This window comes from Papio anubis, chromosome 6, assembly GCF_008728515.1.
Source record: "Papio anubis isolate 15944 chromosome 6, Panubis1.0, whole genome shotgun sequence".
Lineage (NCBI taxonomy): Eukaryota > Metazoa > Chordata > Mammalia > Primates > Cercopithecidae > Papio > Papio anubis.
The window spans coordinates 146,627,328-146,654,672 of NC_044981.1; the positions used below are offsets into that span (position 1 = coordinate 146,627,328).

Below are 27,345 nucleotides of genomic sequence, written 5' to 3' on the forward strand. Positions count from 1 at the left end.
GAAATATATCATGTGAGAAGCGATAGCAGTTTTCTGCTACCCAATGACTTCTAGATTGCTTTAAGCAGTTTTTAGAGTAAATCAGTGGATCATCAGGCTTTGAAACAACTAATCTGAATCAATAATGTCATGGTTCTCTTGTTAAATGTATACATTTTCAGTGATGCTTTAAAGGTCTCAAATAGAAAACCATGCAAAAGTTTTAAAAGTTGCTTTCGACACATTTATTTTACAATATATTACTTTAAGGTATAATGCATATAATTATGTAGTGATTTGTCTGCCATGTCTTTTTGTAATCTTTGTTAAAGACCTTTTTTCCCCACTTGATATTTGATATGAATAAGCTGAATGTATCCTAAAGCCGAATTAAGTGGTTGAGCCTGAAAAAAGGAAGGAACTGCACAGGAAAAACAAAAGAATCATATATATGTGTACACAATTTATTCATGGGATAAATTGGACAGAATCAGCATTAGGTGCCATGCAATTTTTCCTTGAGTATATTCCTTGTATGGGAAAGCATCACATTCTTTTCAAGAGCATTCTGCAATCCTTTCCTCTTGTGTAATAGGGTAGTGGTGGTAGGGAGAAGACAAGATCTTCAGGGAAAATTAGAAGTATAAAAAGGGAGTCAGCCTGGGCTTGGGTTAACTCTAGCCCAAGGACCCCCTCCATATGCTTCAATTCTAGACCTGGAAGAGACTGTTGTGGCAGACATTAGTATGACCTTTGGGTGCCCTCTCTAGATATCCAAATTCAGGGTGCCAGTGTCCCAGTTCTGCGGTGTAACCTCCTCTGGAAGATCACCCTTGGACCAATGGAGACTCCTCACCTGGAGTTTTATGAGGAACGCTCTCTCTTGCCCCGGAACGACTCTTGGCTGCAATGGAAGCCCCAGAGCACAGTTGGGTCAGGAGGAAGCTGACATTCCAGAGCCCCCATAGGTCAAGCTGAGGCTGAAGTCCCAGAATTTCCTGTGGGATTGATTGAGACTCCACTTGAAACTACATTCTTTCTTGTGTGTATCCTGCTAATATGTTTCTCCTAGAGGATTTCCTTTTTAACAAATCATGTATACACAGCTCCCTGTGTCAGGCGCAGCCTCTAGGGAGCACATCCAAAGACAACTAATGGTCCACACATCTTAAAGTCTCTGCTATCAAAGCCGGCTCAGGCTGCTGCCTCTGGATACCCATTCCCTCAGGATACTCAAGAGCAGACACCAATTTGCTCTCCCTATCTTGCTCCACTGCTCCCAGGACAATTCGTGGGACAGATAAGTTTTCTTGGACTTGTTTTGTTCCTGAGTAAAGGACTGTTAAAGAATTTAGGACCAGGAGTCAGGATGAGAACCTGTTAAGTGGCTTCTTCCAGAGGAGGAGGATGAGCTCCTCTGCTACTTATGAAGCTGCAGCACCAAGTACCCAGCCTGCCGGCTTCTTGCCAGTCAGCTTGGAGTTTCTTGAATGAGGCAGTCATTGTCATGAGTGTCAGCTTTCTGAGTGCAGAAAGTCCCTGGAGTTGAGGGTAGCAGAAATATGCCCCAGATATGACTCCTCAATCCTCAGTTTCTCAGAACTAACCTACTTCTATAGAATTGATGTTTCAGCCTCTCAAGCACTGCAAGAGAGGCATGGGCATTGGTTCCTATGTGTATTTTTCCAGCTCAGAAGACACTTAAAGGCAGACAAACTTCAAGTCAAGAAAGATTAAGAAAGAGAATTCTTTGCTGAATTTTGTCTCCCTTTATTCTGAAAACTCTACTCCTTCACATCCCTAATCCCTGTTCTGTCCCTGCCAGATACACACACAGACGTATGACCCTGCACCTCCAAGTTCCCAAAGATATTGTATGTAGAAAACACAAACCTTTTTTAATTGACATTCACACTCAACACTGAACACTGCTTGCCACCAATTGTATGGGTTTTCTCCCACACAATTGGCCAATTTCTCCCACACAATTGGCCAATTCTCCAATACCAACTGGATATCTTAAATTCAATTCTGGCATTAATCGGCATTAAGTGCAGACCCCCAGCAGGTTAAGGGCTCAGTCCCATAAGACCTCCCCCAACTTCAGACACCAGTCACAAGCAGTAGGTTCCAAAGTTACTCACATCTTCTATCTGACATGGCTACAAAGCAGAGGTTCCAATGAATCTCAGGAAAGAGCTTTATTTACTTTCATCCATCTATTATAAAAGAATATAACTCAGAAATGGTCAGATGGAAGAGATGCACAGGAACAGGTTTGGCAGAAGGGGCATGGCGCTTCCACGGTCCCTATGGGCACACCACCCCTCATGTATTGAGCAACGCAGAAGCTCTCTGAACCCTGTCCTTTGGATTTTTATGGGAAGCTTTATTCTTAGGCATGATTGATTAAATCATTATCCATTTGTGAGCGACTCAACCTTCAGCCCCTCTCCCTTCCCCAAGGTCTGGAAGTGGGCCTGAAAGTTCCAACCCTCTAAACACATGGTTGGTTCCCCTGGCAACCAGACCCCATTCTGAGGCCATTCAGAAGCCACTAACCATCAGTCATCTCATTTGCGTACTACCAGACACATCACTTGGGAGGTCCCAAAGGTTTTAGGAGCTCTGCACCAGGAATAGGAAGAAAGATCAAACACATATTTCTTCTTGTAAACAACAATAACATAGATGTGTTCTGGGTCCTATACTTGTAGGATTCAGTTTGCCACCATGTTTCATGTTAATAAAAAGTTAATATTCAGTTTTCTCAAACTAGGAGACATAGACTCCCACTGATATAAGGTATGAGCCACAGCACAAAACATAGTTCTTTTTTTAAGCACAATTCTTCCCAGAGATTTAAGGAGAATTTATGTACATATACACATACACATATGTATGTATATACTGACGTGGATATAGTACATTGTAGAATGCAAGATTTGCATTATTTCTGATAAATGTAAGAATGAAATACAGTTTTATGCCAGTACGCTTTGGACAGTGTCCCCAGACCTTTAGTCAGGGTCAATTTACCCTAGTATAGTCTGAATGTTTGTGTCTCCCCCAATTTCATGTTGGGGGAGAATGTTGAAATCCTAACCCCCAAGCTGATAGTACTAAGAAGCAGAGCCTTTGAGAAGTAATTGGGTCATGAAGGTGGAGCCTCCAGGAATGGGATTAGTGCCTTATAAAAAATGCTCAAGGGAGTTGATTTGCACTTTCCACCATGGAAGTTCACTGAGAAGGCAGCAAGCAGTTCGCAACCTGGAAAATTGCTCTCATCAGAACCTGACCCACAATACTTGTAAGGGTCCACTAAATGTTTTTAATTTCTTTTAAAATCAGAAGAAAATACATAAACTTTTAGGCTGAAGAAAATGCTAGTCAATGCAGTTATAAATATATAACTTTTATCAATGTTATATATTTATCAATGCAGTTATAAATATGTATTTCTATATATATATATGTATTTGTTACTACTACTTTGAATGTAGGAAGTGGTTCACAAAGGCAAAAGTACATAAAGCTCACACAAATCATGATGCAGCCCTGCTTCCAGGGGCGTATTTTCAGTATACAGTGAAAACATGTGAGTTTCAGTTTCAGGCATCATATTCTTGCAACTTTTCATTTTTGAGAACTGAGGTCTTCAGATTCTGAGGGAATGAATTCCAGAATTTCATACATCCTTAAAAGGATAGATTTGAAGGACAAAGATTCCTGCTGATCACACTGCAGGAGCCACTGTGTAAGGCAATCTGTATTAAGAGTAACTTAATCACTCACAAGCCATTGCTTCTGCCCCTAAATTCTGCAACCAATATTTACAGAGACCGATGAGCCCTCTCACATGAGTCTCTCTGTTGAATGATAAAATCTTAGATCTTGGAGCAACATTTGGGCCTACTGAGCCCAACTCTCCACCAATGCAAGAGTATCTTTGTCACCCTTCAGCATCAATTTGAGCACATACTGATGCTCCACTTAAGACCTTCAAAGCAGTTTCCTTTGTGTTATTGTCTTGTAAAGATACTCCAAATGTAAGAAAATACAGAAATACACAGGTTACTGGTGATAAGTTAGGAGGATCCCAGAATGAGCCTCCCACTCAGCACCATGAGTCAGTGATGGTGGATGAGCTACACATTGTGGGCAGTACCCACAAGGACCATTGTCGTCTCATCATCCTCAGGGCTAAGTTCCAGACCATTGTCCACCACTCTGTGGAGGGTGCTGTAGTGTTGCCGGCTTTGGTGGAAAGAATGCAGCTCTGAAGCAGCCTCCCAGGCAGCAAACGTAGGCATGGGAAAAGGATCTGGCCTCTTGTTTTCAAAAAAGCATTTCAGGTTCCTCTCGCTCAGCTTGTTGGCGTAGTCCAGAAATGTGTTTTCCAACTGCTCCTTCTCCTTTTGTGCATATGTCTTCCAAAAACTCAGCTGGAGGTAGCTAACTTTAGATCGGCAGCGAGCATAACATGTGGTGAACAGAGAGAAGAAAGATGCTGAACAAATCAGGCACCATCCTAGAATCTTAACAAGAAAGAAATATTGAGTACACATGAAAGCAAAGTCATTTAGGGAGCTAGGGTGGTATTATTGAGAAGTGTGTAGCTAAATTATTACCATGGTCTTTGGCATACCTCATTTGAAATCATTCATCTTAATTTGTAAACACTTTAAACTCACTTTTTGAATTTATTAGGTAAACTTAAAATAAAGTTAGGGTTTACCTAATCTCTATTCTCCTCCCCAACATTGCTGGTGCAAAGAAATAACCAGAAGGCAGGCAGGCGGAAAATAGTACAAAGTATAGATTACATAAGACTTACAGATATCAAGCTCAGATAGTATTAGGTCTGAGAGGAAAATATTCTGTGCGTAAGTAAATGTGGTCATTTGAGCAAATGACCAGCTCTTCAGCCACGCATTTTTAGGCATTGATAAATGTATATACATGGCTGGTGACTGATTTTTTTTCTGTCATTACTCACTATCCATGGAAAAGGGAGACAGATGATACAATCAGGAAGCTGAAGCCATAAGAATTTAAAGGCTGAGAAAAAATTAGGATCATTAAAATCTTGAAAATGATTTGTCTTGATTTTTGATAATTAGAAAAAACAAACTCTTTCCTGAATATGAAATGGTTCAGCTTTTCTCCCCTGGATCTTAAAAGCAAAAGTTTAAATAGCTCAAATTATCTTCTAACTTTTTTGGCTCTAATTATGTTTTCACAATTGGAATTAATTTTATGTTTGGAAAACTAACATTTTTTTCAAGGTGTCTCTTGACATTTAGTTTAAATGATCCTTAATATTCTTTAGCATATGAGCCTATTTGAAAATAGAAATGATCTACAAATGAACCCATTCAGACCATAACAAAACCACAAATAAGCTTTAAATCAGTGGTTCCCAACTTCTGGCTCAGATACAGAGTGTCTGTGAAGGGTCTCAACCTCTGCACCAATGCCAACTCTGGACTGGCACTACTCAGGTTTAAATCTAAACTTTCCCCTTACTGTGCATATTCTTGTATCTCAGTTTCTTCACTTGTGAAATGGGGGTTACTCACCTTGAAGGGTAATTTGGTGGACCTAATGAAATCATGCTGGACACATGTATTCATTAAGTTTTAGCTAATACTATATGCTACTATTCTTCAAATGTATATACACTTATGTAATTGTGTTAATGAATTCATAATATCTTTCTGTACTTATAATTAATGAGTGAGGCACAACTACCATCATGTGAAAGTCCTTGAATGGCTTGTGGTTGGCTACCTTGTATCTTCCTCTTTCCTTCATTGTCTATCTTCCTCTTTTTCCACAGCTGAGGCTTCTGTACGCCATCTCATCCAGTTTCAGCTGAGTTATAAACTATTCCATCAGCTTCAGGTCCCCTTCTCCCTTTCACATGACCTTTGCATTGACCAATGCTTCCCCTCAATTCACAGTACCCAGAGTCAAATTAGAGCATGGTGGATGCTTCCATAGCAGCCCTCAATAGTGTCTTATTTCGCATATGTCCTCCCCCAAATCCTGGCAGTTTTCCTCATTGACTTGGAACACCTACTGTGTACCAGAAACTTTATGCCCATTTATGTCTATCATCTCAAAATCTTCCAACAACTCTCCAAAGTAGGTGATATTACCACCAACTATGAGAAAACTGGGACTCAAAGAGGTCGAACCACTAGTTCTAGGTCACATAGCTGGTGATTGATAGCGTCAGCATACAAACCCAAGGCCAGACAATTCCAAGACTGAGCTCTTTCCACTACTCCATTCTGTCTTCCTTAAGAATAGAGAGTCACCCAGCTAGATTTTTTGTTTATCTGCCCCACCCATGGATGAATGTTCTTTTCCACCTCCAGGCACATGTCCAACTATTATTGGTCTGGACTATATGTTGCCTCCTGCCTATCTGAACCTCTGTATTCAGCACCTGCTGTTGATACAACTCCTCTTGCCCACATTCCTTATGCATCTTCCCACAGGAATCAGCCCCAGGTCCTTCTCATTCTGATGAAGAATCAGCAGGTCAGTGTGCTCAGTCTAAGCTATGACATGATGTGCATGGTTTCCTAGTGCCTGTGTTTAGAGCGGAGAAGCTCACATAATGATAGGTGTTTGGGCCTGGCACTGACTGAATGGAGCCTGGTGCCTGAGGACAGAACCATAAATCAATCATTCTATCATAAGAGTTGTAAGTTATACCCCTCTTCAGTAAAAGACACAAGACATTTGGGAGCCTGATATGTTTTATCTAAGATGTGCTTTATGCATTAAAGAAAAGATTTTGTTTTGGAGAATTTTTTGACTTACCAATTTATGAAGAGTATGACTTTACTGCCAACCAGTTTTGGAGTATATGATTTTAAAAACAGACTTTGCCTTGATGTGTTGTTACCAAGGCAAATCCTTGTTGAAAAATGCTATTTCAGTGCCTTTATTCTGAAACAGATAGCATTCCTGACAATTTGTGGATCTGCTTATCAACTCTTACCGCTTGTTTTGCTTTTGGGAATGCAATTCTTACTACCTATAAATGGGAGGTCAGTCCTTCCTAAGGCTGTACATCTGGATTTGTGTTCATGTGCCTGGAGGAATGACAGGCTACTTCCCTGCATCAATTAGGTAAAGATATGATTTCCTTCTGTTACATAAAACAATGCCCCAATCTTGAGCTTCTGAAGTAATTAAGAACCTCTTTAGCTGTATAGCACAAAGAGTATAAAACATAATCTCCCTAGAGAGTACGGTCACTTTTTCACAGAGGCTATTTAAACACTGCTGATTCCTACTTTACAAGGGAAATTCTTCTCAATCTTGGTAATATTTATACACAGAGACAGCGGTTGCCAGAAATCATTCAACAGACTCTCTACACTAATTATATTACACGCAACTTTGAAAAGTATTAACTCATTTCATTCAGCTACATTTTAATAGATGAATAATATATGTGTGTGTTTGAGAAACGAACTTGAATATAAATAATTGATAGAAGGCAGTAATTTCCAATTACAGCTCTGCCATTAACACTCAATTTATGATTTAGTGTTAGACATTATTTATTTACAAAGTCAACCCAGAGAGAATGTTTTAAAGTACTTAAGTATTTACTATTTACATATGAACAATCCAGTGGATATTTTCTTTTCAGAACCGGAAAAGAGATAATCCATTCAGCAACTTTACTGAACCATCCAGCCTTTCAAAAGCTTTTCCCGAGATAGTCTCAATGCTGCATCAGGTTTCAGTTTCCATTTAGTTTCAACATATTCTACAGGACACAGACTCAGCCCTGGCTGAAAGGAGGACAGAGAGAATACTTCAAGCTCATGCTGAGAGAAAACGGCGAGTTTGTGTTTTCTTACCTGAGACTGGGCCTGAAGGGACAGTTTCAGTTCTTCATTGATGGTAGGTAGCATGCTAGTTTTGCCACAAGAAACTTTGTGAAGTTCTTCCCAGCACTCTTTGGGCTTACCCTTGCAAATCAGCTCCAGGAGTCCCGAACTTCTCGTCCCGCTTATGGCACATTCATAGAAAGTTCCATTGAGCAGAGCCACAGAAAGCCACATCACTGGAGCCACCAATGAGCTCAGAGTGATCTGGCCGAGGACGTAGAAGAAACGGCAGCTGTGGCCTCTGGGAAAGATTTTCCTGGGATTCACACAGCAGCCTGTGAAGAGTCTCCATGACCTATTGTTCAGAAAGAATCCCAGGATCAGTAACACCCAGGCAGGAGCAAAGAGGAAAACCAGCCCATAGGTCATATTCTCAGTGCTGCAGGGGCACTTAAAAGCCACAACAGAAAAGAGACGCTCACTTCCCACGGTCAGCAGAGCCATGAAGCTGTAGCCAATAACAGTTTTCTGATTAAGGAAGAATTTTAAAATGCCCTGAAAAGCATCCATGTTGGAGATGCACAAAGAGGGAAAATGCTGTGCCTTTGTTATTGGCAGAGCAGCTGTGGCAGTGGCTGAGGGTGGAGCTCTTTCTTCATCAGAAACAACAGTCCTTCTTCTCAGACTGAATTGAGCCAGATAAGGAAACAGTGTCATTCCTTAGGAGTGACTGTTTCTCAACATGTTTAGATAATGCCTCCTACTGGTGGAAATAGGGCTGTGATACTGCAGCCTAAAGGCGGAGAATAAATTCAAAGTGCACAGGCTCCATTTTTACATTCTTTCCATGTGGCTTGGATTGAAAGTCAGAAAAGAAATTCTCACTCATACAAATAATAGTCTAGGAATTTTCCAGTGTAAGGAATCAACATTAACAGAAAGGAGTTTCAGCCGATTGATCAGGAGACAAATCAAATCTGCAAACCTTGAATTTTTTTCCTCTTGCTATGACTTGAGATTTGGAAGACAGGGATTTGCTTTCTTTTTCACATATATAAATACATATGAAAATTATATATATATATATATCTCAATAGCTTTTGGGGTACAAGTGGGTTTTGGTTCCATGGATGAGTTTTTTTTTTGTGTGTGTGTGTATATATATATATATATAGAGAGAGAGAGAGAGAGAGTGCTGAATTCTGAGATTTTAGTGCACCCATCACCAGATATGTATGTGTACCCAATATGTATTATTTTATCCCTCACCCCAATTCCACTCTCCCTCTTTCTGAGTCTCCAAAATCCATTATATCACTCCATATGCCTTTATGTACCCACAGCTTAACTCCCACTTATAAGTGAGAACTACAGTTTTTGGTTTTCCATTTCCAAGTTACTTTGCTTGGAATAACAGCTTCTAGCTCCATCAAGTTGCTGCAAAAGACATTCTTCCATTCTTTTTTATGACTGAGTAGTATTCTATGGTGTATATACACCACATTTTCTTTATTCATCAGTTGATGGTTACTTAGATTGGTTTCATATCTTTGCAATTGTGAATTGTGTTGCAATAAATATACATGTGCAGGTTTTTTTTTTTTTTTTCTTTTAATATATAATGACTTCTTTTTCTTTGGGTAGATACCCAGTAGTGAGATTGCTGGATTGAATAATAGATCTACTTTTAGTACTTAAAGTTCTTTCTTTAAGAACTAAAGAAAAGTGCGGTGGTTCATGCCTGTAATCTCAGCATTTTGGGAGGCCGAGGCAGGTGCATTGCTTGAGCCCAGGAGTTCGAGACCAGCCTAGGCAACATGGTGAATCTCCATCTCTACAAAAAAAAACCCCAAAAAATTAGCCAGGCTTGGTGGCACGCACCTGTAGTCCCAGCTACTTGAGAGGCAGAGATGGGAGGATTGCTTGAGCCTAGGAGGCTGAGGTTGTGGTGAGCCAAATCATGCCACTGCATTCCAGTCTGGGTGACAGAGCAAGACCCTGTCTCATGAATAAATAAATAGAAGGAAAGAAAGAAATCTCCATACTGTTTTTTATAGAGGTTGTACTAATTTACATTCCTACCAGCATTCTACCAGAATTCTGTTTTCACAAAATTCATACCAATATCTATTGTTTTTGCCTTTTTAGTAACAGCCATTATTACTGGGATAAGGTGGTATCTCATTGTGGTTTTAGTTTACATTTCCCTGATGACTAGTGATGTTGAGCATTTTTTCATATGTTTGTTGGCCATTTGTGTGTCTTCTTTTGTGAAATGTCTACTGATGTCATTTGCCCACTTTTTGATGGAATTATTTGTTTTTTTCTTGCTGATTTGTTTGAGTTCCTTGTAGATACTAGATATTAGTCCTTTGTCAGATGCATAGGTTACAAATATCTTCTCCCACTTTGTGGGATGCCTGTTTACCCTGATGTTCATTTTCTTTGCTGTGCAGAAGCTTTTTAGTCTAATTAGGTCCCATTTATTTATTTTTGGTTTTGTTGCATTTGCTTTTTGGGTCTTAGTCATAAATTCTTTGCCTAGGCCAATGTCCAGAAGAGTTTTTATTAGGTTTCCTTCTAGAATTTTATGATTTCACATCTTAGATATAAGTCTTTGATTCATCTTGATTTTTGTATATGGTGAGCAACAGGGATCCAGTTTCATTCTTCTACATGTTGCTATCCTGTTTTCCAAGCACCTTTTAATGGATACAGTGTCCTTTCCCAAGTTTATGTTTTTGTATGCTTTGTCAAAGATCTATTGGTTCTGGGTTCTCTATTCTGTTCCATTGGTCTATGTATCTACCTTTGTACCACTACTATGCTGTTTTGATAACTACACCTTTGTAGTATAATTTGAAGTCAGGTAATGTGATGCCTCCAGATTTATTCTTTTGGCTTAGTATTGATTTTGCTGTTGGGTCTCTCTTTATGGTTCAATATAAATTTTAGGATTTTTTTTTCTAATTCTGTGAAAAATGATGTTGGTATTTTGATAGGAATTGCAATGAATCTGTAGATTGCTTTGGGAAGTATGCTTATTTTCACAATATTGATTCTTCCAATCCAGGAGCATGGTATATATTTCCCTGTGTTTGTGTCACCTATGACTTCTTTCAGCTGCATTTTATAGTTCTCCTTATAGAGATCTTTCACCTCTTTGATTAAGTCTATTCCTCGGTGGGTTGTTGTTGTTGTTTTTTTTTTTTTTTTTTTTGCAACTGTTATAAAAGGGATTGAGTTCTTGATTTGACTCTTTGGTTGGTTGTTGTTGGTGTATAGCAGGGCTAATGATTTGGGTACCTGAGTTTTGTAAACTAAGACTTTAGTAAATTCATTTATCAAGTCTAGTAGTCTTTTGGAGGAGTCTTTAGGGTTTTCTAGATACATGATTATACTGACAAATGGAGATCGTTTGACTTCCTCTTTTCTAATTTGGATGCCCTTTATTTCTTTTCTTTCCTGATTGCTTTGGATGGGATTTCTATTAATAGCACTATGTTGAATAGAAGTGGTGAAAGTAGGCATCCCTGTCTGTTCCACTTCTTAGGGAGAATGCTTCAACTTTCGCCCTTTCATTTTCTATCTTCCTAAACTGACTAATGTTAGAGGTCAAATTTTAGGATTTGAGATATGTGCATTTTAGTTGGGAAAGTTTAGGGAGAGTTTGAGTTTTGAAGGAAAGTCAAAATGAGGAGTCCTCATAATTTCTTTCCTAGGCTATAATAGTAACTTTTTGATTAGTATCTCTGCCCTTGATCTCATGCTCACACCCATCCATAACCCTAAATCCATCCTCTATGCTGACAAGAAAAGGATCCCTCTAAAACTGAAATTTAATTCTGCTTTAGCCAGTTCACACCTTTGGGGCTCACAACTGCTCACAAGTTGATATATGTAGAGCTTCCCTGAACCCCATCATGGTATTTTATGCTCATGACATGTTCCCACTACCTAGAATGTCTTTGTCACTTCCCTCCAGACCCCCAGTCTTGTCTGCCTGACAAACATTCAGTCAATAGATGCCCATTCTATAATTTTGTCTTGCAAATGGCTACTGAACTCCCACTGTGTGCCAGGTACTATGCCAGAATGGCAGTGCTCAAGAAGTGTCTGTTGAATAAATGAAGAATGAATAAGGAATCTCTTAGTCCTTCTGATTATAAGTAATTTAAGAAAATTGCTTCCATTTCTTTCCTACACAGCTCTTAATTTTAAAAATTAATTAATTTCTGCACTTGAAATTTCATTAATAAACTTCAAAGTGCAGGCCTGTGTGCTTTGTGAAAAGAAATTGCCTTGGACTAGGAGCCAAGGAATTAAGTTATAGCATGGTCTTGGCAGTGTCATTTGGCTTATCTGAACACCAGTTTACTTATTTGTGAAACTAAGGCCTTAAAAGACACAGTCTGCAAGTTTCTTCCATTTCCACATTGTAAAATTCTTCAAGCAACGTAAAACAGCAGACCTTTTTGCGAAGTTACTTTATAATTCATTTATGCACCTCCCGTCACTACCACTTGCTCCTTAGAGACTTGTCTTCGATAGTAGAGTAGTCCCCTATTACCTACAGGGGATACCTGCTACCAAGACCTCCATTAAGGGATATCTGCAACCAAGACCCACAGGGGATACCTGCAACCAAGACCCCCAAACTGCAGATAGTACCAAACCTGTATATATTATGTTTTTCTAAAATCTGCTAACTGAGGCAGTTAACAAGTGACCCATGGGCAGGTCATACCATAAACAGCATGAATACACTGGACAAAGGGATGATTCATGTTCTGGGCAGTATGGAGTGGGGACAGTGAGAGGTTTCATCACACTGCTCAGAAGCACAATTTAAAACTTATGAATTATTTATTCTAGAATTTTCTATCGAATATTTTCAAATTATGTTGACCACAGGTAACTGAGACCACAGATAACAGCCAGCAATCCAAAATTGTTCCCTCCACTTCCCAAAATGTATTCTTGGGTCTAATCTGCCCCTAGCATCCTCTGCTTTGACTGTCACCATACTGTTGTGGCAAATGTGTCCTGGGTCCCTTCTAATCCAGGGTTTTATACTTTGCTAGTATCAGTGTGACAAATATCAGCTGATATGTTGATGATTAGTAGTATTTTAATTTCTTACTCCCTGAAAGGATATATATCTTTTTAAAAGTTTTTTGAAAATAATGCTTTAGTGTAATTTTTTATAAACCATATTATTTCCACAGAAAATTAGCCTCTTACAATATTCTATACAAGTAAAAATAGTATTTTTATTTATTTATTTTTATACTTTAAGTTCTAGGGTACATGTGCACAACATGCAGGTTTGTCTCACAGGTATACATGTGCCATGATGGTTTGGTGCACCCATCACCTCGTCATTTACATTAGGTATTTCTCCTAACGCTATCCCTCCCCCAGCCCCCAGCCCCTGACAGGCCCCATTGTGTGATGTCCCCCTCCCTGTGTCCATGTGTTCTCATTGTTCAACTCCCACTTATGAGTGAGAACATGTGGTGTTTGGTTGTCTGTCCTTGTTATATCTTGCTGAGAATGATGGTTTCCAGCTTCACCCATGTACCTGCAGAGGACATGAACTCATCCTTTTTGATGGTTGCATGGTATTCCATGGTGTATATGTGCCACATTTTCTTTATCCAGTCTATTATTGATGGACATTTGGGTTGATTCCAAGTCTTTGCTCTTGTGAATAGCGCCATAATAAACATATATGTGCATGTGTCTTTATAGTAGCATGATTTATAATCCTTTGGGTATATACCCAGTAATGGGATTGCTGGGTCAAATGGTATTTCTGGTTCTAGATCATTGAGGAAACGCCACACTGTCTTCCACAATTGTTGAACTAATTTACACTCCCACCAACAGTGTAAAAGTGTTCCTATTTCTCCACGTCCTCTCCAGCATCTGTTGTTTCCTGATTTTTTAATGATTGCCATTCTAACTGGCATGAGAGGGTATTTCATTGTGGTTTTGATTTGCAATTCTCTGATGAACAGTGATGATGGGCATTTTGTCATATGTCTGTTGGCTGCATAAATATCTTCTTTTGAGAAGTCTCTGTTCATATCCTTTGCCCACTTTTTGATGGCTTTTTTTTTCCTTGTAAATTTATTTAAGTTCTTCGTAGATTCTGGATATTAGCTCTTTGTCAGTTGGGTAGATTGAAAAAATTTTCTCCCATTCTGTAGGTTGCATGCTCACTCTGATGATAGTTTCTTTTGCTGTGCAGAAACTCTTTAGTTTAATTAGATCCCACTTGTTTATTTTGGCTTTTGTTGCCATTGCTTTTGGTGTTATAGTCATGAAGTCTTTGCCCATGCCTATGTCGTGAATGATATTGCCTAGGTTTTCTTCTAGGATTTTCATGGTTTTAGGTTTTACACTTAAGTCGTTAATCCATCTTGAGTTAGTTTTTGTATAAGGTATAAGGAAGGGATCCAGTTTCAGCTTTCTACATATGGTTAGCCAGTTTTCCCAACACCATTTATTAAATAGGGAATCCTTTCCCCACTGCTTGTTTTTGTCAGGTTTGTCAAAGATCAGATGATTGTCCATGTGTGGTGTTATTTCTGAGACCTCTGTTCTGTTCCGTTTGTCTATATATCTGTTTTGGTACCAGTACCATGCTCTTTTGGTTACTGTAACCTCATAGTATAGTTTGAAGTCAAGTAGCGTGATGCCTCCAGCTTTGTTCTTTTTGCTTAGGATTGTCTTGGCTATGTGGGCTCTTCTTGGGTTCCATATGAAATTTAAAGTAGTTTTTTCCAATTCTTTGAACAAAGAAGGTGGTAGCTTGATGGGGATAGCACTGAATCTATAAATTACCTTGGGCAGTTTGGCCATTTTCATTATGTTGATTCTTTCTATTCATGAGCATGGAATGTTTTTCCATTTGTTTGTGTCCTCTCTTATTTACTTGAGCAGTGGTTTGCAGTTCTCCTTGAAGAGGTCCTTCACATCCCTTGTAAGTTATATTCCTAGGTATTTTATTCTCTTTGTAGGAATTGTGAATGGGAGTTCACTCATGATTTGGCTCTCTGTCTGTTATTGGTGTATAAGAATGCTGGTGATTTTTGCACATTGATTTTGTATCCTGAGACTTTGCTGAAGTTGCTTATCAGCTTAAGGAGATTTTGGGCTGAGATGATGGGGTTTTCTAAATATACAATCATGTCATCTGCAAATAGGGACAATTTGACTTCCTCTTTTCCTAACTGAATACTCTTTCTTTCTTTCTCCTGCCTGATTGCCCTGGCCAGAACTTCCAATACTATGTTGAATAGGAGTGGTGAGAGAGGGCATCCTTATCTTGTGCCGATTTTCAAAGGGAATCTTCTCATTTCTGCCCATTCAATATGATATTGGGTGTGGGTTTATCATAAATAGCCCTTATTATTTTGAAATACGTCCCATCAATACCTAGTTTATCGAGTTTGTAGCATGAAGGGCTTTTGAATTTTTTCAAAGGCCTTTTCTGCATCTATTGAGATAATCACATGGTTTTTGTCTTTGGTTCTGTTTATGTGATGGATTACATATGTTGAACCAGCCCTGCATTCCAAGGATGAAGCCGACTTGGTGGTGGTGGATAAGCTTTTTGCTGTGCTGCTGGATTTGATTTGCCAGTATTTTATTGAGGATTTTTGTATTGATGTTCATCAGGGATATTGGCCTAAAATTCTCTTTTATGTTGTGTCTCTGCCAGGCTTTGATATCAGGATGATACTGGCCTCATAAAATGAGTTAGGGAGGATTCCCTCTTTTTCAGTTGATTGGAATAGTTTCAGAAGGAATAGTACCAGCTTCTTTTCATACCTCTGTGTAGAATTTGGCTGTGAGTCCATCTGGTCCTGGACTTTTTTGGTTGGTAGGCTATTAATTATTGCCTCAATTTCAGAACCTTTTATTGGTCTATTCAGAGATTCAGTTGCTTCCTGGTTTAGTCTTGGGAGGGTGTATGCGTCCAGGAATTTATCCATTTCTTCTAGATTTTCTAGTTTATTTGTGTAGAGGTGTTTATAGTATTCTCTGATGGTAGTTTGTATTTCTGTGGGATCGGTGGTGATATTCCCCTTTATCATTTTTTATTGTGTCTATTTGATGATTCTCTCTTTTCTTGTTTATTAGTCTTGCTAGTGGTAGATCTATTTTGTTGATCTTTTCAAAAAACCAGTTCCTAGATTCATTGATTTTTTGAAGGGTCTGTGTGTGTGTGTGTGTGTGTCTGTGTGTGTGTGTGTGTGTGTCTGTGTGTCAATCTCCTTCAGTACTGCTCTGATCTTAGTTATTTCTTATCTTCTGCTAGCTTTTGACTTTGTTTGCTCTTGCTTTTCTAGTTCTTTAAATTGTAATGTTAGGGTGCTGATTTTAGATGTTTCCTGCTTTCTCTTGTGGGCATTTAGTGCTATAAATTTCCCTCTACACACTGCTTTAAATGTATGCCAGAGGTTCTGGTACATTGTGTCTTTGTTATCGTTGGTTTCTAAGAACATCTTTATTTCTGCCTTCATTTCATTATTTACACAGTAGTCATTGGAACACGTTGCTCAGTTTCCATGTAGTTGTGCAGTTTTGAGTGAGTTTTTTGCTCCTGAGTTCTAATTTGATTGCACTGTGGTTTGAGAGACAGTTTGTTATAATTTCTGTTCTTTTACATTTGCTGAGGAGTGCTTTACTTCCAACTATGTGGTCAATTTTGGAATAAGTGCAATGTGGTGCTGAGAAGAATGTATATTCTATTGATTTGGGGTGGAGAGTTCTGTAGATGTCTATTATGTCTGCTAGGTCCAAAGCTGAGTTCAAGTCCTGGATATCCTTGTTAATTTTCTGTCTCATTGATGTGTCTAAGATTGACAGTGGGGTGTTAAAGTCTTCCATTATTATTGTGTGGGAGTCTAAGTCTCTTTGTAGGTCTCTAAGGACTTGATTTATGAATCTGGATGCTCCTGTATTGGGTGCATATATATTTAGGATCATTAGCTCTTCTTGTTGAATTGATCCCTTTACCATTATGTAATGGCCTTCTTTGTCTCCTTTGATCTTTGTTGGTTTAAAGTGTGTTTTATCAGAAATCAGGATTGTGACCCCTGCTATTTTTTTTTTCTTTCCATTTGCTTGGTAGGTCTTCCTCCATCCCTTTATTTTGAGCCTCTGTGTGTCTTTGCATGTGAGATGGGTCTCCTATATACAGCACACTGATGGGTCTTGACTCTTTTTTTTTTTTTTTTTTTTGAGACGAATTCTCGCTCTGTCGGCCAGGCTGGAGTGCAGTGGTGTGATCTCGGCTCACTGCAAGCTACGCCTCCTGGGTTCACGCCATTCTCCTGCCTCAGCCTCCTGAGTAACTGGGACTACAGGTGCCCGCCACCATGCCCAGCTAATTTTTTGGTATTTTTAGTAGAGACGGGATTTCGCCATGTTAGCCAGGATGGTCTTGATCTCCTGACCTCGTGATTCACCTGCCTTGGCCTCCCAAAGTTCTGGGACTACAGGCGTGAGCCATCACACCCAGGTGAAGGGTCTTGACTCTCTATCCAATTTGCCAGTCTGTGTCTTTTAATTGGGGCATTTAGCCCATTTACATTTAAGGTTAATATTGTTATGTGTGAATTTGATCCTGTCATTATGATGCTAGATGGTTATTTTGCCCAGTAGTTGATGCAGTTTCTTCATAGTGTCAATGGTCTTTACAATTTGGCATATTTTTGCAGTGGCTGGTACTGGTTTTTCCTTTCCATGTCTAGTGCTTCCTTCAGGAGCTCTTGTAAGGCAGGCCTGGTGGTGACAAAATCTCTCAGCATTTGCTTGTCTGAAAAGGATTTTATTTTTCCTCCACTTATGAAGCTTCATTTGGTTGGATATGAAATTCTATGTTGAAAATCCTTTTCTTTAAGAATGTTGAATATTGGCTCCCACTCTCTTCTGGCTTGTAGAGTTTCTGCAGAGAGATCCTTTGTTAGTCTGATGGGCTTCCTTTTGTGGGTAACCCAACCTTTTTCTCTGGCTGTCCTCAACATTTTTTCCTTCGTTTTAACCTTGGTGAATCTGAGAATTATGTGTCTTAGGGTTGTTCTTCTCAAGGAGTATCTTTGTGGTGTTCTTTGTATTTCTTGAATTTGGATATTGGCCTGCCTTGCTAGATTGGGGAAGTTCTCCTGGATAATATGCGGAAGAGGGTTTTCTAACTTGGTTCCATTCTCCCCATCACTTTCAGGTACACTGATCAAATGTAGATTTGGTCTTTTTACATAGTCCCATATTTCTTGGAGACTTTGTTCATTTCTTTTCACTCTTTTTTTCTCTAATCTTGCCTTCTCACTTTATTTCATTAATTTGATCTTCAGTCACTGATATCCTTTTTTCCACTTGATCCAATCGGCTACTGAAACTTGTGTGTGCTTCATGAAGGTCTTGTACTATGGTTTTCAGCTCCATCAGCTCATTAAAGTGCTTCTCTACACTGGTTATTCTAGTTAGCCATTTGTGTAAACCTTTTTCAAGGTTTTTAGCTTCCTTGCAATGGGTTAGAACATGCTCCTTTAGCTCGGAGAAGTTTGTTATTACTGACCTCTGAAGCCTACTTCTGTCAACTTGTCAGACTCATTCTCCATCTCCAGTTTTGTTCCTCTGCTGGTGAAGAGTTGTGGTCCTTTGGAGGAGGAGGTGTTCTGGTTTTTGGGATTTTTGGCTTTTCCGCTCTGGTTTCTCCCCATGTTTGTGGTTTTATCTATCTTTGGTCTTTGATGTTGGTGACCTATGGATGGGGTTTTGGTGTGGATGTCCTTTTTGTTGATGTTGATGCTATTCCTTTCTGTTTGTTAGTTTTCCTTCTAACAGACAGGCCCCTCAGCTGCAGGTCTGTTGGAGTTTTCTGGAGGTCCACTCCAGACTCTGTTTGCCTGGGTATCACCAGCAGAGGCTGCAGAACAGCAAATATTGTTGTCTGATCCTTGTTCTGGAAGCTTCGTCCCAGAGGGGCACCTGCCTGTATGAGGTGTCTGTCAGCTCCTACAGGGAGGTGTCTCCCAGTCAGGCTACATGGGGGTCAGGGACCCACTTGAGAAGGCAGTCTCTCTGTTATTGGTGCTCGAACACCATGCTGGGAGAACCACTGCTCTCTTCAGAGCTGTCAGGCAGGGACGTTTAAGTCTGCAGAAGTTGTCTTCTGCCTTTTGTTCAGATATGCCCTGCCCCCAGAGGTGGAATCTAGGAAGGCAGTAGGCCTTGCTGACCTGTGGTGGGCTCCACCCAGTTAGAGCTTCCCTGCTTCTTTGTTTACACTGTGAGCATAGAACTGCCTACTCAAGCCTCAGCAGTGGTGGACACCCCTCTCCCCACCAAGTTTCAGCATCCCAGGTCAATCTCAGTCTGCTGTGCTAGCAGCGAGCAAGGCTCCGTGGGCGTGGGACCTGCCAAGCTAGGCACAGGCTTTGGAGGGAATCTCCTGAGGGAGGGAATCTCCTGAGGGAGGGAATCTCCTGTTCTGCCGGATGTGAAGACCACGAGAAAAGTGCAGTATTTGGGCAAAAGTGTACCGTTCCTCCAAGTACAGTCACTCATGGCTTCCCTTGGCTAGGAAAGGGAAATCCCCTGACCCCTTGAGCTTCCCATGTGAGACGATGCCCTGCCCTGATTTGGCTCGCTCTCCATGGGCTGCACCCACTGTCCAACCAGTCCCAGTGAGATGAACCAGGTATCTCAGTTGGAAATCACCTGTCTTCTCTGTTGATCTCACTGGAAGCTGTAGACCGGAGCTGTTCCTATTCAAAAATCTTGGAAGTGATTCACAAGTAAAAATATTTTAAAATTTCACAGCATAGGATCAATAAATTGCAAAGCTAAGGGTGAAGCCATATTTCCTGACTATAGACTCCATGTACTTAACCATTGTGCTGCAATGCCTAGACCAGGGTATTTGTTTAGTCTGCTAATAGTTATTTGTTCTAGACCAAGTTTTAGTAATTTTGTTTTCTTCTTATCAGGTTGCTTTCAAGATGTATCTGGGAATTACACCAAGTGTGACCTGTAACAATTCAAGCAGAAATGAATTTTCCCTGATTCTAGACAAGAATCCTCTGGTGGAGTTTGTGGAAGAGCTCCCTGCTGGACGATCTTCTCTGTGCTACTGCAACTTGCTGTGTGGGATTATCAGAGGTGCCTTGGAAATGGTAAAGTTGAATAAGTGAAGAATGAATGAAGAATCTCTTAGTCCTTCTAAGACTAAAATAAGATAACCAATATGCATAATTCATTTTGCTGGGTACATTAGTTATCTAATAACGTGTTACAAAGTACCCCCAAAATGTAGCAGCTATAAAAACAAACATTTATTTTCTCACACAGTTTCTGAGGATCAGAAATCTGGGAGCAGCTTAGCTAGGTTGTTGTCACTCAGAGTCTTTCATGGCTTAATACACGTGCAGTCAAGCTGCTGGCCAGGGCTGCAACCTCTGGCAACTTGACTGAGGCTGGAGAATCTACTTCCAAGCTCACTCACACACCCCCAGTGCCTTGCTGGCAGTTGGCAGGAGGCTTCATGAGGTTCCTGGCCACATGGACCTCTTTGTACATCTAATCACAACATGGCCACTTATGCGGCCAACCCTGGTGCCATGGAGGAGTGGGTTACCTGAGGGTGTGAATAACAGAAGGTAGGGATCATTGGTCATTTTGGAGGCTGGATTTTACACCTGAATTATTAATTGGTTTAACTAAAACAGTTATTAGTATCTGCTACGTGTCAGGCACTAAGTATACACAGATGAACAAGACATAGTTGCTGCCTTTAAAGAATCTTTCTAATGGAGAAGTCAGATGCACAAATAAGTATAATTAAGGCTATGAGAGAACCTGTGGCAGGAAAAACTTCCTAGACTTCCTAAGAAAACTCTAAACTGGCTTTTGAAAGAAAAATAGGAGTTAGATAAAAGCCTTGGGTAAGAGGAGCAGGAGAAAATAATACAATAGGTAGAAGAATCAGCATGTCCAAAGGTACAAAAAGAATGTTTCAATCAAGGAACAAGGAACTTGAATTAGTTCAGTATGACTGACATATAAATTGAGAGACAGATTGTCATGAGAAAGAAGGCTTAAATTCTTTACAGAAGACTGATTTTAAGAAAAGGAGTTCATATGACAAGCTTGGAAATTCAGATTTTTACATTGGAAGCAACAGAAATCAATATAGGTTTAAAAACAGTGGAATAATATTTTGAAACTTGTGTTTTAGGAATTTCATTTGCTTATCAACCAAATGAAAGTATATCAGAGGGCACAATGCTGAAGGAAAGGATGAGGGCACTTTGGAAGTTATGATGGTAACCTCAGGTAAAACCAGAACAAAGCCTTGACAGCAGGAATAGGGAGAGGAAGACCATTTGAACAACATCAAAAAGATGGAACAGATAAGGCTAGGTTATGAACTGACTGAAAGGAACGAAATTGAGAAAAAGATTCAAGAATGATTTGTAAGTTTCTGAGCAACCTGTAGAGATGGTTGTGCTATTAAACCAAGAGGAGCAAAACCAAGAGGAGTATATCTGGGCTTGGTAGAGACAAAGTGAGGAGTTCAATTTTGAGCCTGCTGGAGTTGAGGTGTTTAACACATGCAAGTGAGGCTATCCAGCAAACTGTTGTTTATCCCTGTCAGGAGTTCACAGAGAGACATGGATTGAAGAAGCATTAGAATTGGAAAAGAATGCCTAGACAGAGTCTGTAGAGCAAGAAGAAAAGGGAGTAACAGAACCGTAGGAAGCAATAAAATATAATAAGTAGGTTCAATAGAGAGCACAAAGGCTGAAAAAGGATACTAAGAAAGAGAAATCAGAGGGAGGAAAAGAAGAAGTCATAGAAACAAGGGAGGAGAGCATTTCAAGAAGACAGAGTGATTAATAAGAACAAGTACAGCAGAGAGTGTAAGTTAAACTAGACCTGAAAAATATTCACAACATTTAGGAACCAAAAGATCCACGAGGGCCTTGGTAAAAGCTCCTTTGGGAAAGTGGAGGGAAAGAAGACAATTTGTCAAAGATTGGTGAGCCAACGACAGCTTAGGAAGAGATGACAGTCATCAAAGTCTCATTTTCCCAGAAGCTTAGCTATTAAGAATGGTGGGACCAGATAGCAACCAAAGTCTTGCCATGTGTTGAGCTACCTAATAATGAGGCATGCATGTAATTTTAAATTATTTGTGATAATTAGGGGAAAACAGAATAACAAGTAATCCAAAAGCATAAAACAATAGAAACAATGTATTGTTCATACAGATTCTCCATGCTTCCACCCTAGCATCTTTTTAGACTTGTCCTATAGTCGGTGGCCATGAGATCAAGGAAGGGGTGGGAAAGCATTCTGAGCATTTATGGGCAAAGGGAGAAACCATAAAACCAAGTCAAAAATAGGAAAAGAATGTCTTCTACTTTCATAGATAACAGTTGATTATATTTGCTGAATGACAGCTGGCATCAGACCTCATGTGTCCCCAAATATCCAAATAGCTTCAACATTGTCTCCCTGTTAATTTAATTTATTTTTGGTTAAATTTTGACAAAGACTTAAAAAATCTTATGGAAGAAAAAGTTGAGGATGAATTTTGCTTCTGTATTTCCAAGTGCAGTCTACGTCCTTCTGTTAAATGGTAGGCATTGCAAGGCCGGGCCCAGTATGAGTCAGATAATTTGGTACACTAAGGGTTTAACAAATTGAGGCTGACTAGCTAAGGAATTCTTAGTGAGAGAGGGGAGTGAGTCAGGTAAGATTCAATAAATATCAATTAATTTCCTGCTACACGTGGGCATTTTTCACATATTATTTGCTTTTACTTGGTGCTTTTACTTATTTATCTTATTTTTCCCAATAAAGCAAAATAACTCTGAATACACTATTGAGGGTAGGTCAGCAATATCATGCTGCTCTTATGTGGACACATGTTAATGAATAAAGAAGTAAGCCCTGCTTACTTCAGTGCCTGGGAAATGGGAAATACCTTACAGAGAAAAAGAAGGCCTGAGTATCAAATATTCATGTCTGTAATTTCAGTCTTCAATTTTATATCTATAATTCATTTAATTGATATTATTCTCAAAGTCTTCAAACCATAACTGACTGCTAAATGTTGTTAGGATAAGTGGTTATGTTATCTAGCTAATGACAGAATGATTTATGGCAAATCTGTTTGAGAGCAATCATTTAGGAATCCATTTATTCTTGGAAATTCTGCTGACTAAGCACACTGGGTCAAGGCTATCTTTGAGCAGGGAATTTGTGTTCTTCTAAAGATGGATCCATAATTCAGCCTTGCACAGTGAGCTAAGCTTGGCAGAGTCTGGGTGTCCCAGTCATCCTAGTTGGCCTGGACCACCCTTCTCTTTGCAGAGTCACACCACAGAGCTGACACACAGCTGTACCATCTCTGGAGGACACTCAGTAAAGGGCCCTTTATCCACGAACAAGCTTTTTAAAAAATCATTTCTTAAGGAACGTAAAGAAAGCTGACAAAAGACTGAGAAAAATTTAGTTTTTTGTTTTTTAATTAAATGACACAGACCTGTATTTTTCTTCTTTCCTAGGTTCATTTGGCTGCTGATGTTACATTCTTGCAAGACAGACTAAAAGGTGACAGTGTGACAGAAATAGGAATAACATTTCTAAAAAAGCGAGACGAGAAAAAATATAGACGGAAGAAATGAAGAATAGCACGGAAAATGCCACAGGATGGCTAGTTGAGTTAATATTAGCTAAATATGTATAGACATAGAAATTTTGAATTGCTTAATAGCATAAACTTTGAAAGGCTTATAAATCACCCAGAAATTTGAAATGCAGGGCACAAAAATTTAAAGTTTTTTTTTTTTCTTTTGCTTATAGATCACATATTTTCAATCTCATGTCCACAAAATTTCATATAATGTGATTTTCTCATGTATTAGCTTGGCTTATAGCTTTAGCCTCCTGATGCTACCCTTGATTTGTAATCACCAAGTCAAGCTATTTATTCAATGATAATTTTGAAACATTTTAAATAGCATTTAATTTTAATTTATTTTATTTAGTTTTAATATAGCTGATATTAACCAAATTCCTTCCTTTTCTCATAAAATATTGCTTGATGGTCAGGCCAGGAAACCTCTTAAATAAAGGATAAATAATATTCTTTGAAAATACTTTCTTACCCCAAAGCTTATTAATTTAGAATTTCTACTATCATTTTAATCCCCTAAAAAATCTTCCACAGAATGTTTTCTCTGTGACCAGAACACATTTAAAATTCATATGTACTGAATTAAATACACTGTAATCTTCACCAGACCATTGGCACACAAGGGCAGCCTACAAGGCAGCCCAGAATCTACTGGGCTCTGCAGATAACTCACAAGTACAAGTTATGATTGGTGTGATACTATCCTACAGAATTGGAGAAAATATTTGTAAACTACATATCTGACACCCTTGTGTTATTAATAACCAGAATATATAAGAAGTTCAAACAACTCCATAGGAAAAAATTAATAATCCAGTTAAAAATGGGCAAAAGATCTGAATAGACATTTCTCAAAAGAAGACATACAAATGGCAAACAGATATATGAAAAGGTGCTCCACATCATTGGTCATCAGAGAAATGCAAATCAAAACTATAATGAGATATTATCTCACCTTAGTTAAAAGTGACTTTCATCCAAAACAGGCAACAGTGAATGCTTGCAAAGACGTGGAGAAGAGGGAACTCTGGTACACTGTTGGTGGGAATGTAAATTAGTATAACCACTATGGAGAACGGTTTGGAGGTTCCTCAAAAAACAAAAAATAGAATGATCATATGATCCAGCAATCCCACTGCTGGGTACATACCCAAAATAAAGGAAATCAGTATATCTAAGAGATATCTGCACTCCCATGTTTATTGCAGCACTATTCACAATGGCCAAGATTTAGAAGAAATCTAAGTGTCCTTCAATAGATGAATGAATAAAGAAAATGTGGTGCATATACACAATGGAGTACTATTCGGCCATAAAGAAGAATGAGATCCTGTCATTTGCAACAACATGGGTGGAACTAGAGGTCATTATGTTCAATGAAATATGTCAGGACAGAAAGACAGACTTAGAATGTTCTCACTTATTTGTAGGAGCTAAAAATTAAAACAGTGGACTCATGAAGATATAGAGTAAAATGATGGATATCAGAGGCTGGAAAGGGTAGTTTCAAGAGAAGTGGAGATGGTTAATGGGTACAAAAATCTAGTTAGATAGAATGAATAAGATCTGGGCCAGGCATGGTGGCACAAGGCTGTAATCTCTGCACTTTGGGAAGCCAAAGTGGGAGGATTGCTTGAGCTCAGGAGTTTGAGACCAGCTTAGGTCATACACACACACACACACACACACACACATATATATATATATATATATTTTTTTTTTTTTTTTGCATACTTGTGCATACCTGTGGTCCCAGCTACTCGGGAGGCTGAGGTGGGAGGATTGATTAAGGCCAGGAGGTTGAGGCTGCAGTGAGCCATGATTGTGCCACTACCCTCCAGTCTGGGCAATAGAGTGAGACCCTGTCTTAAAAAAAAAAAGTACAAGAATGAATAAGATCAAGTATTTGACAGCACAACAGGGTGAGTACAGTTGATAATAACTTTTTGTACATTTAATAATAATTAAGATTATAAATGGATTGTTTGTGACAGAAAAGATAAATGCTTGAGGTAATAGATACCCCATTTACCCGATGTGATTGTTATACATTGTATGCCTGTATGAAAACATCTCATGTACCCCATAAATATATATACCTACTGTGTACCCACAAAAAATAAAAATTAAAAAATAATCAAAATGAATAAAACTGGTATAAGTGATATGTTAGTAATAGACGTCAACTAGGATTCAGGAGCCTATTCCGAGTCCCTGTCAAGTTCTGTTTCTAGGGGCTTCAGCTGATCCTGAGTAGTGACTGATCCTGGGCAAGGCACATAATCTCTCCATCGCTCTCTCTTTCTCTCTCTCTCTCTCTCTCTTTCCCCACCCCTTTAAAATCAGGACATTGGATGCAATAAAGGTCTAAAACTGTATCAGTGGGTTTAAACGATATAAATGATCACTGAAATTCTACATTTTTGGACTTTAGAACACTGTAGGGAAATTGTTTGTTCTCCACTTACTCAACTATCTCTTCAAAAGGACATTACAATAGGCATAAAGGAAATAGGGTCATTGGCACACAGTTGAGGCATCAATGGAAGAACCTTCAAGCCTGCTCCACAGAAGACCAGGAGTAGAATCTGGAAGAAGATATCTGACATTAGAAGGGGTATCACAATGTCATGTATTTTAAACTGATACCTCCATAAGAATTCTTGCCTACAATCTATCCTAAAGCTTCTTTTTAGGATTTTTTCCATCTTCTGCTTAGTTGCCTCTTTCTCATTTATAATATATGCATTTCTCCCAGGAACCCAAGATATTCATGCCTAAGGCCCTCTCTCTTAAATCAGCACCCAACTAACTATCCTGAAAATACTCCAGGTCTTGGAATATTCTCCTGCCTGTCTATACCTTCCTCTTCTTTCTCTCCTAACCCAACCATCAAAAGTCCCTTGGCCCAAAGTCTTTGTTCCCCACCCTGCTGAAGGCAGCTTAATCTGGTATTCTCAGTGATGCTGGATATTGGAACTGATGATGGCTTCAGGATGAGGCTTGTTCCCCATCCCTTGTTTTTCTCACTGTGGAAGGAGGGGAGCCTCTTGGCATTGAATATATTAGAATTATGAGAACCACCAATATAATTTTATATTTTCTTATAGCCATATTAAATAATAAAAGGAAATAGGTGACATTATTTTTATAGTTTTAATAATATATCATTTAATTATCCAAACATTTTTATTTCAACATAGTAATATAATAATAAATGTTATTATCTATAATAATAAATTTCATTATTACTATTTTTGGTAGAGACGGAGATCTTGCTTTGTTGCTCAGGCTGGTCTTAAATCCTGGCCTCAAGTGATCCTCCCACCTTGACCTCCCAAACTGTTGGGATTATAGGAATGAGGTAACCACACCTGGCCAATATAAAAATTATTAACGAGACATTTTATATTATTTTTCATACTAAGTCTTTGAACTCCAGTGTGTATTTGACATTCTTAGCACATCTCAACTCATGGTAAATTTTCAAAGGCTAGAGTGAAATGTAGTTCTACCAAAATAATAAAGTTGTGTTTAATGGTGTTTAATAGCCTCAATTTTTGAATCTAAATTAATTAAAATTAAACTGAATTTAAAATGCAGTCACACTAGTCACATTTTACATGTTCAATAGCCATGTGTGTCTAGTGGCTACTCTAATGGACAGCACTGGTCTAGAATTCCCAGTCAAAGATTTGTTGTGTCTCCTTGACCTTTGATACAAAGAATGAATGGAGAGGATCCAGTACCATGGAGAGAAAGAGAGGAAATGGGTAGAAA

General features: G+C 39.0%; 2 protein-coding genes across 2 annotated transcripts in view; one reads left to right on the forward strand and one right to left on the reverse strand.

Moving 5' to 3' along the window:
• The window catches only part of TRAPPC3L (trafficking protein particle complex 3 like), a 47,130-nt gene extending 22,713 nt beyond the window's left edge, over positions 1–24,417 (forward strand). Inside the window, exons 4-5 of the mRNA XM_031667615.1 lie at positions 19,850–20,035; positions 23,435–24,417. Of these exons, the coding sequence (XP_031523475.1) occupies positions 19,850–20,035; positions 23,435–23,554 (306 nt within the window). The 3' untranslated portion in view covers positions 23,555–24,417. The remainder of the gene's footprint in view (positions 1–19,849; positions 20,036–23,434) is intronic.
• CALHM5 (calcium homeostasis modulator family member 5) lies at positions 425–8,904 on the reverse strand. The gene is made up of 2 exons (XM_003898274.5): positions 7,872–8,904; positions 425–4,517 (listed from the first exon to the last, which is right to left on the reverse strand). The coding sequence occupies exons 1-2, from the start codon at positions 8,556–8,558 to the stop codon at positions 4,128–4,130; spliced, it is 1,077 nt and encodes a 358-aa protein (XP_003898323.3). The 5' UTR covers positions 8,559–8,904; the 3' UTR covers positions 425–4,127.
• Positions 24,418–27,345: the final 2,928 nt, after the last annotated feature.

Bases quoted from the DNA above. Each gene is read 5' to 3' on its own strand.
- CALHM5 (XM_003898274.5), bottom strand. From the start codon at position 8,558: ATGACACTGTTTCCTTATCTGGCTCAATTCAGTCTGAGAAGAAGGACT. The intron at 4,518-7,871 runs GTAAGAAAACAC...TTTCTTGTTAAG, and splicing joins CCCTTCAGGCCCAGTCTCAG to ATTCTAGGATGGTGCCTGAT.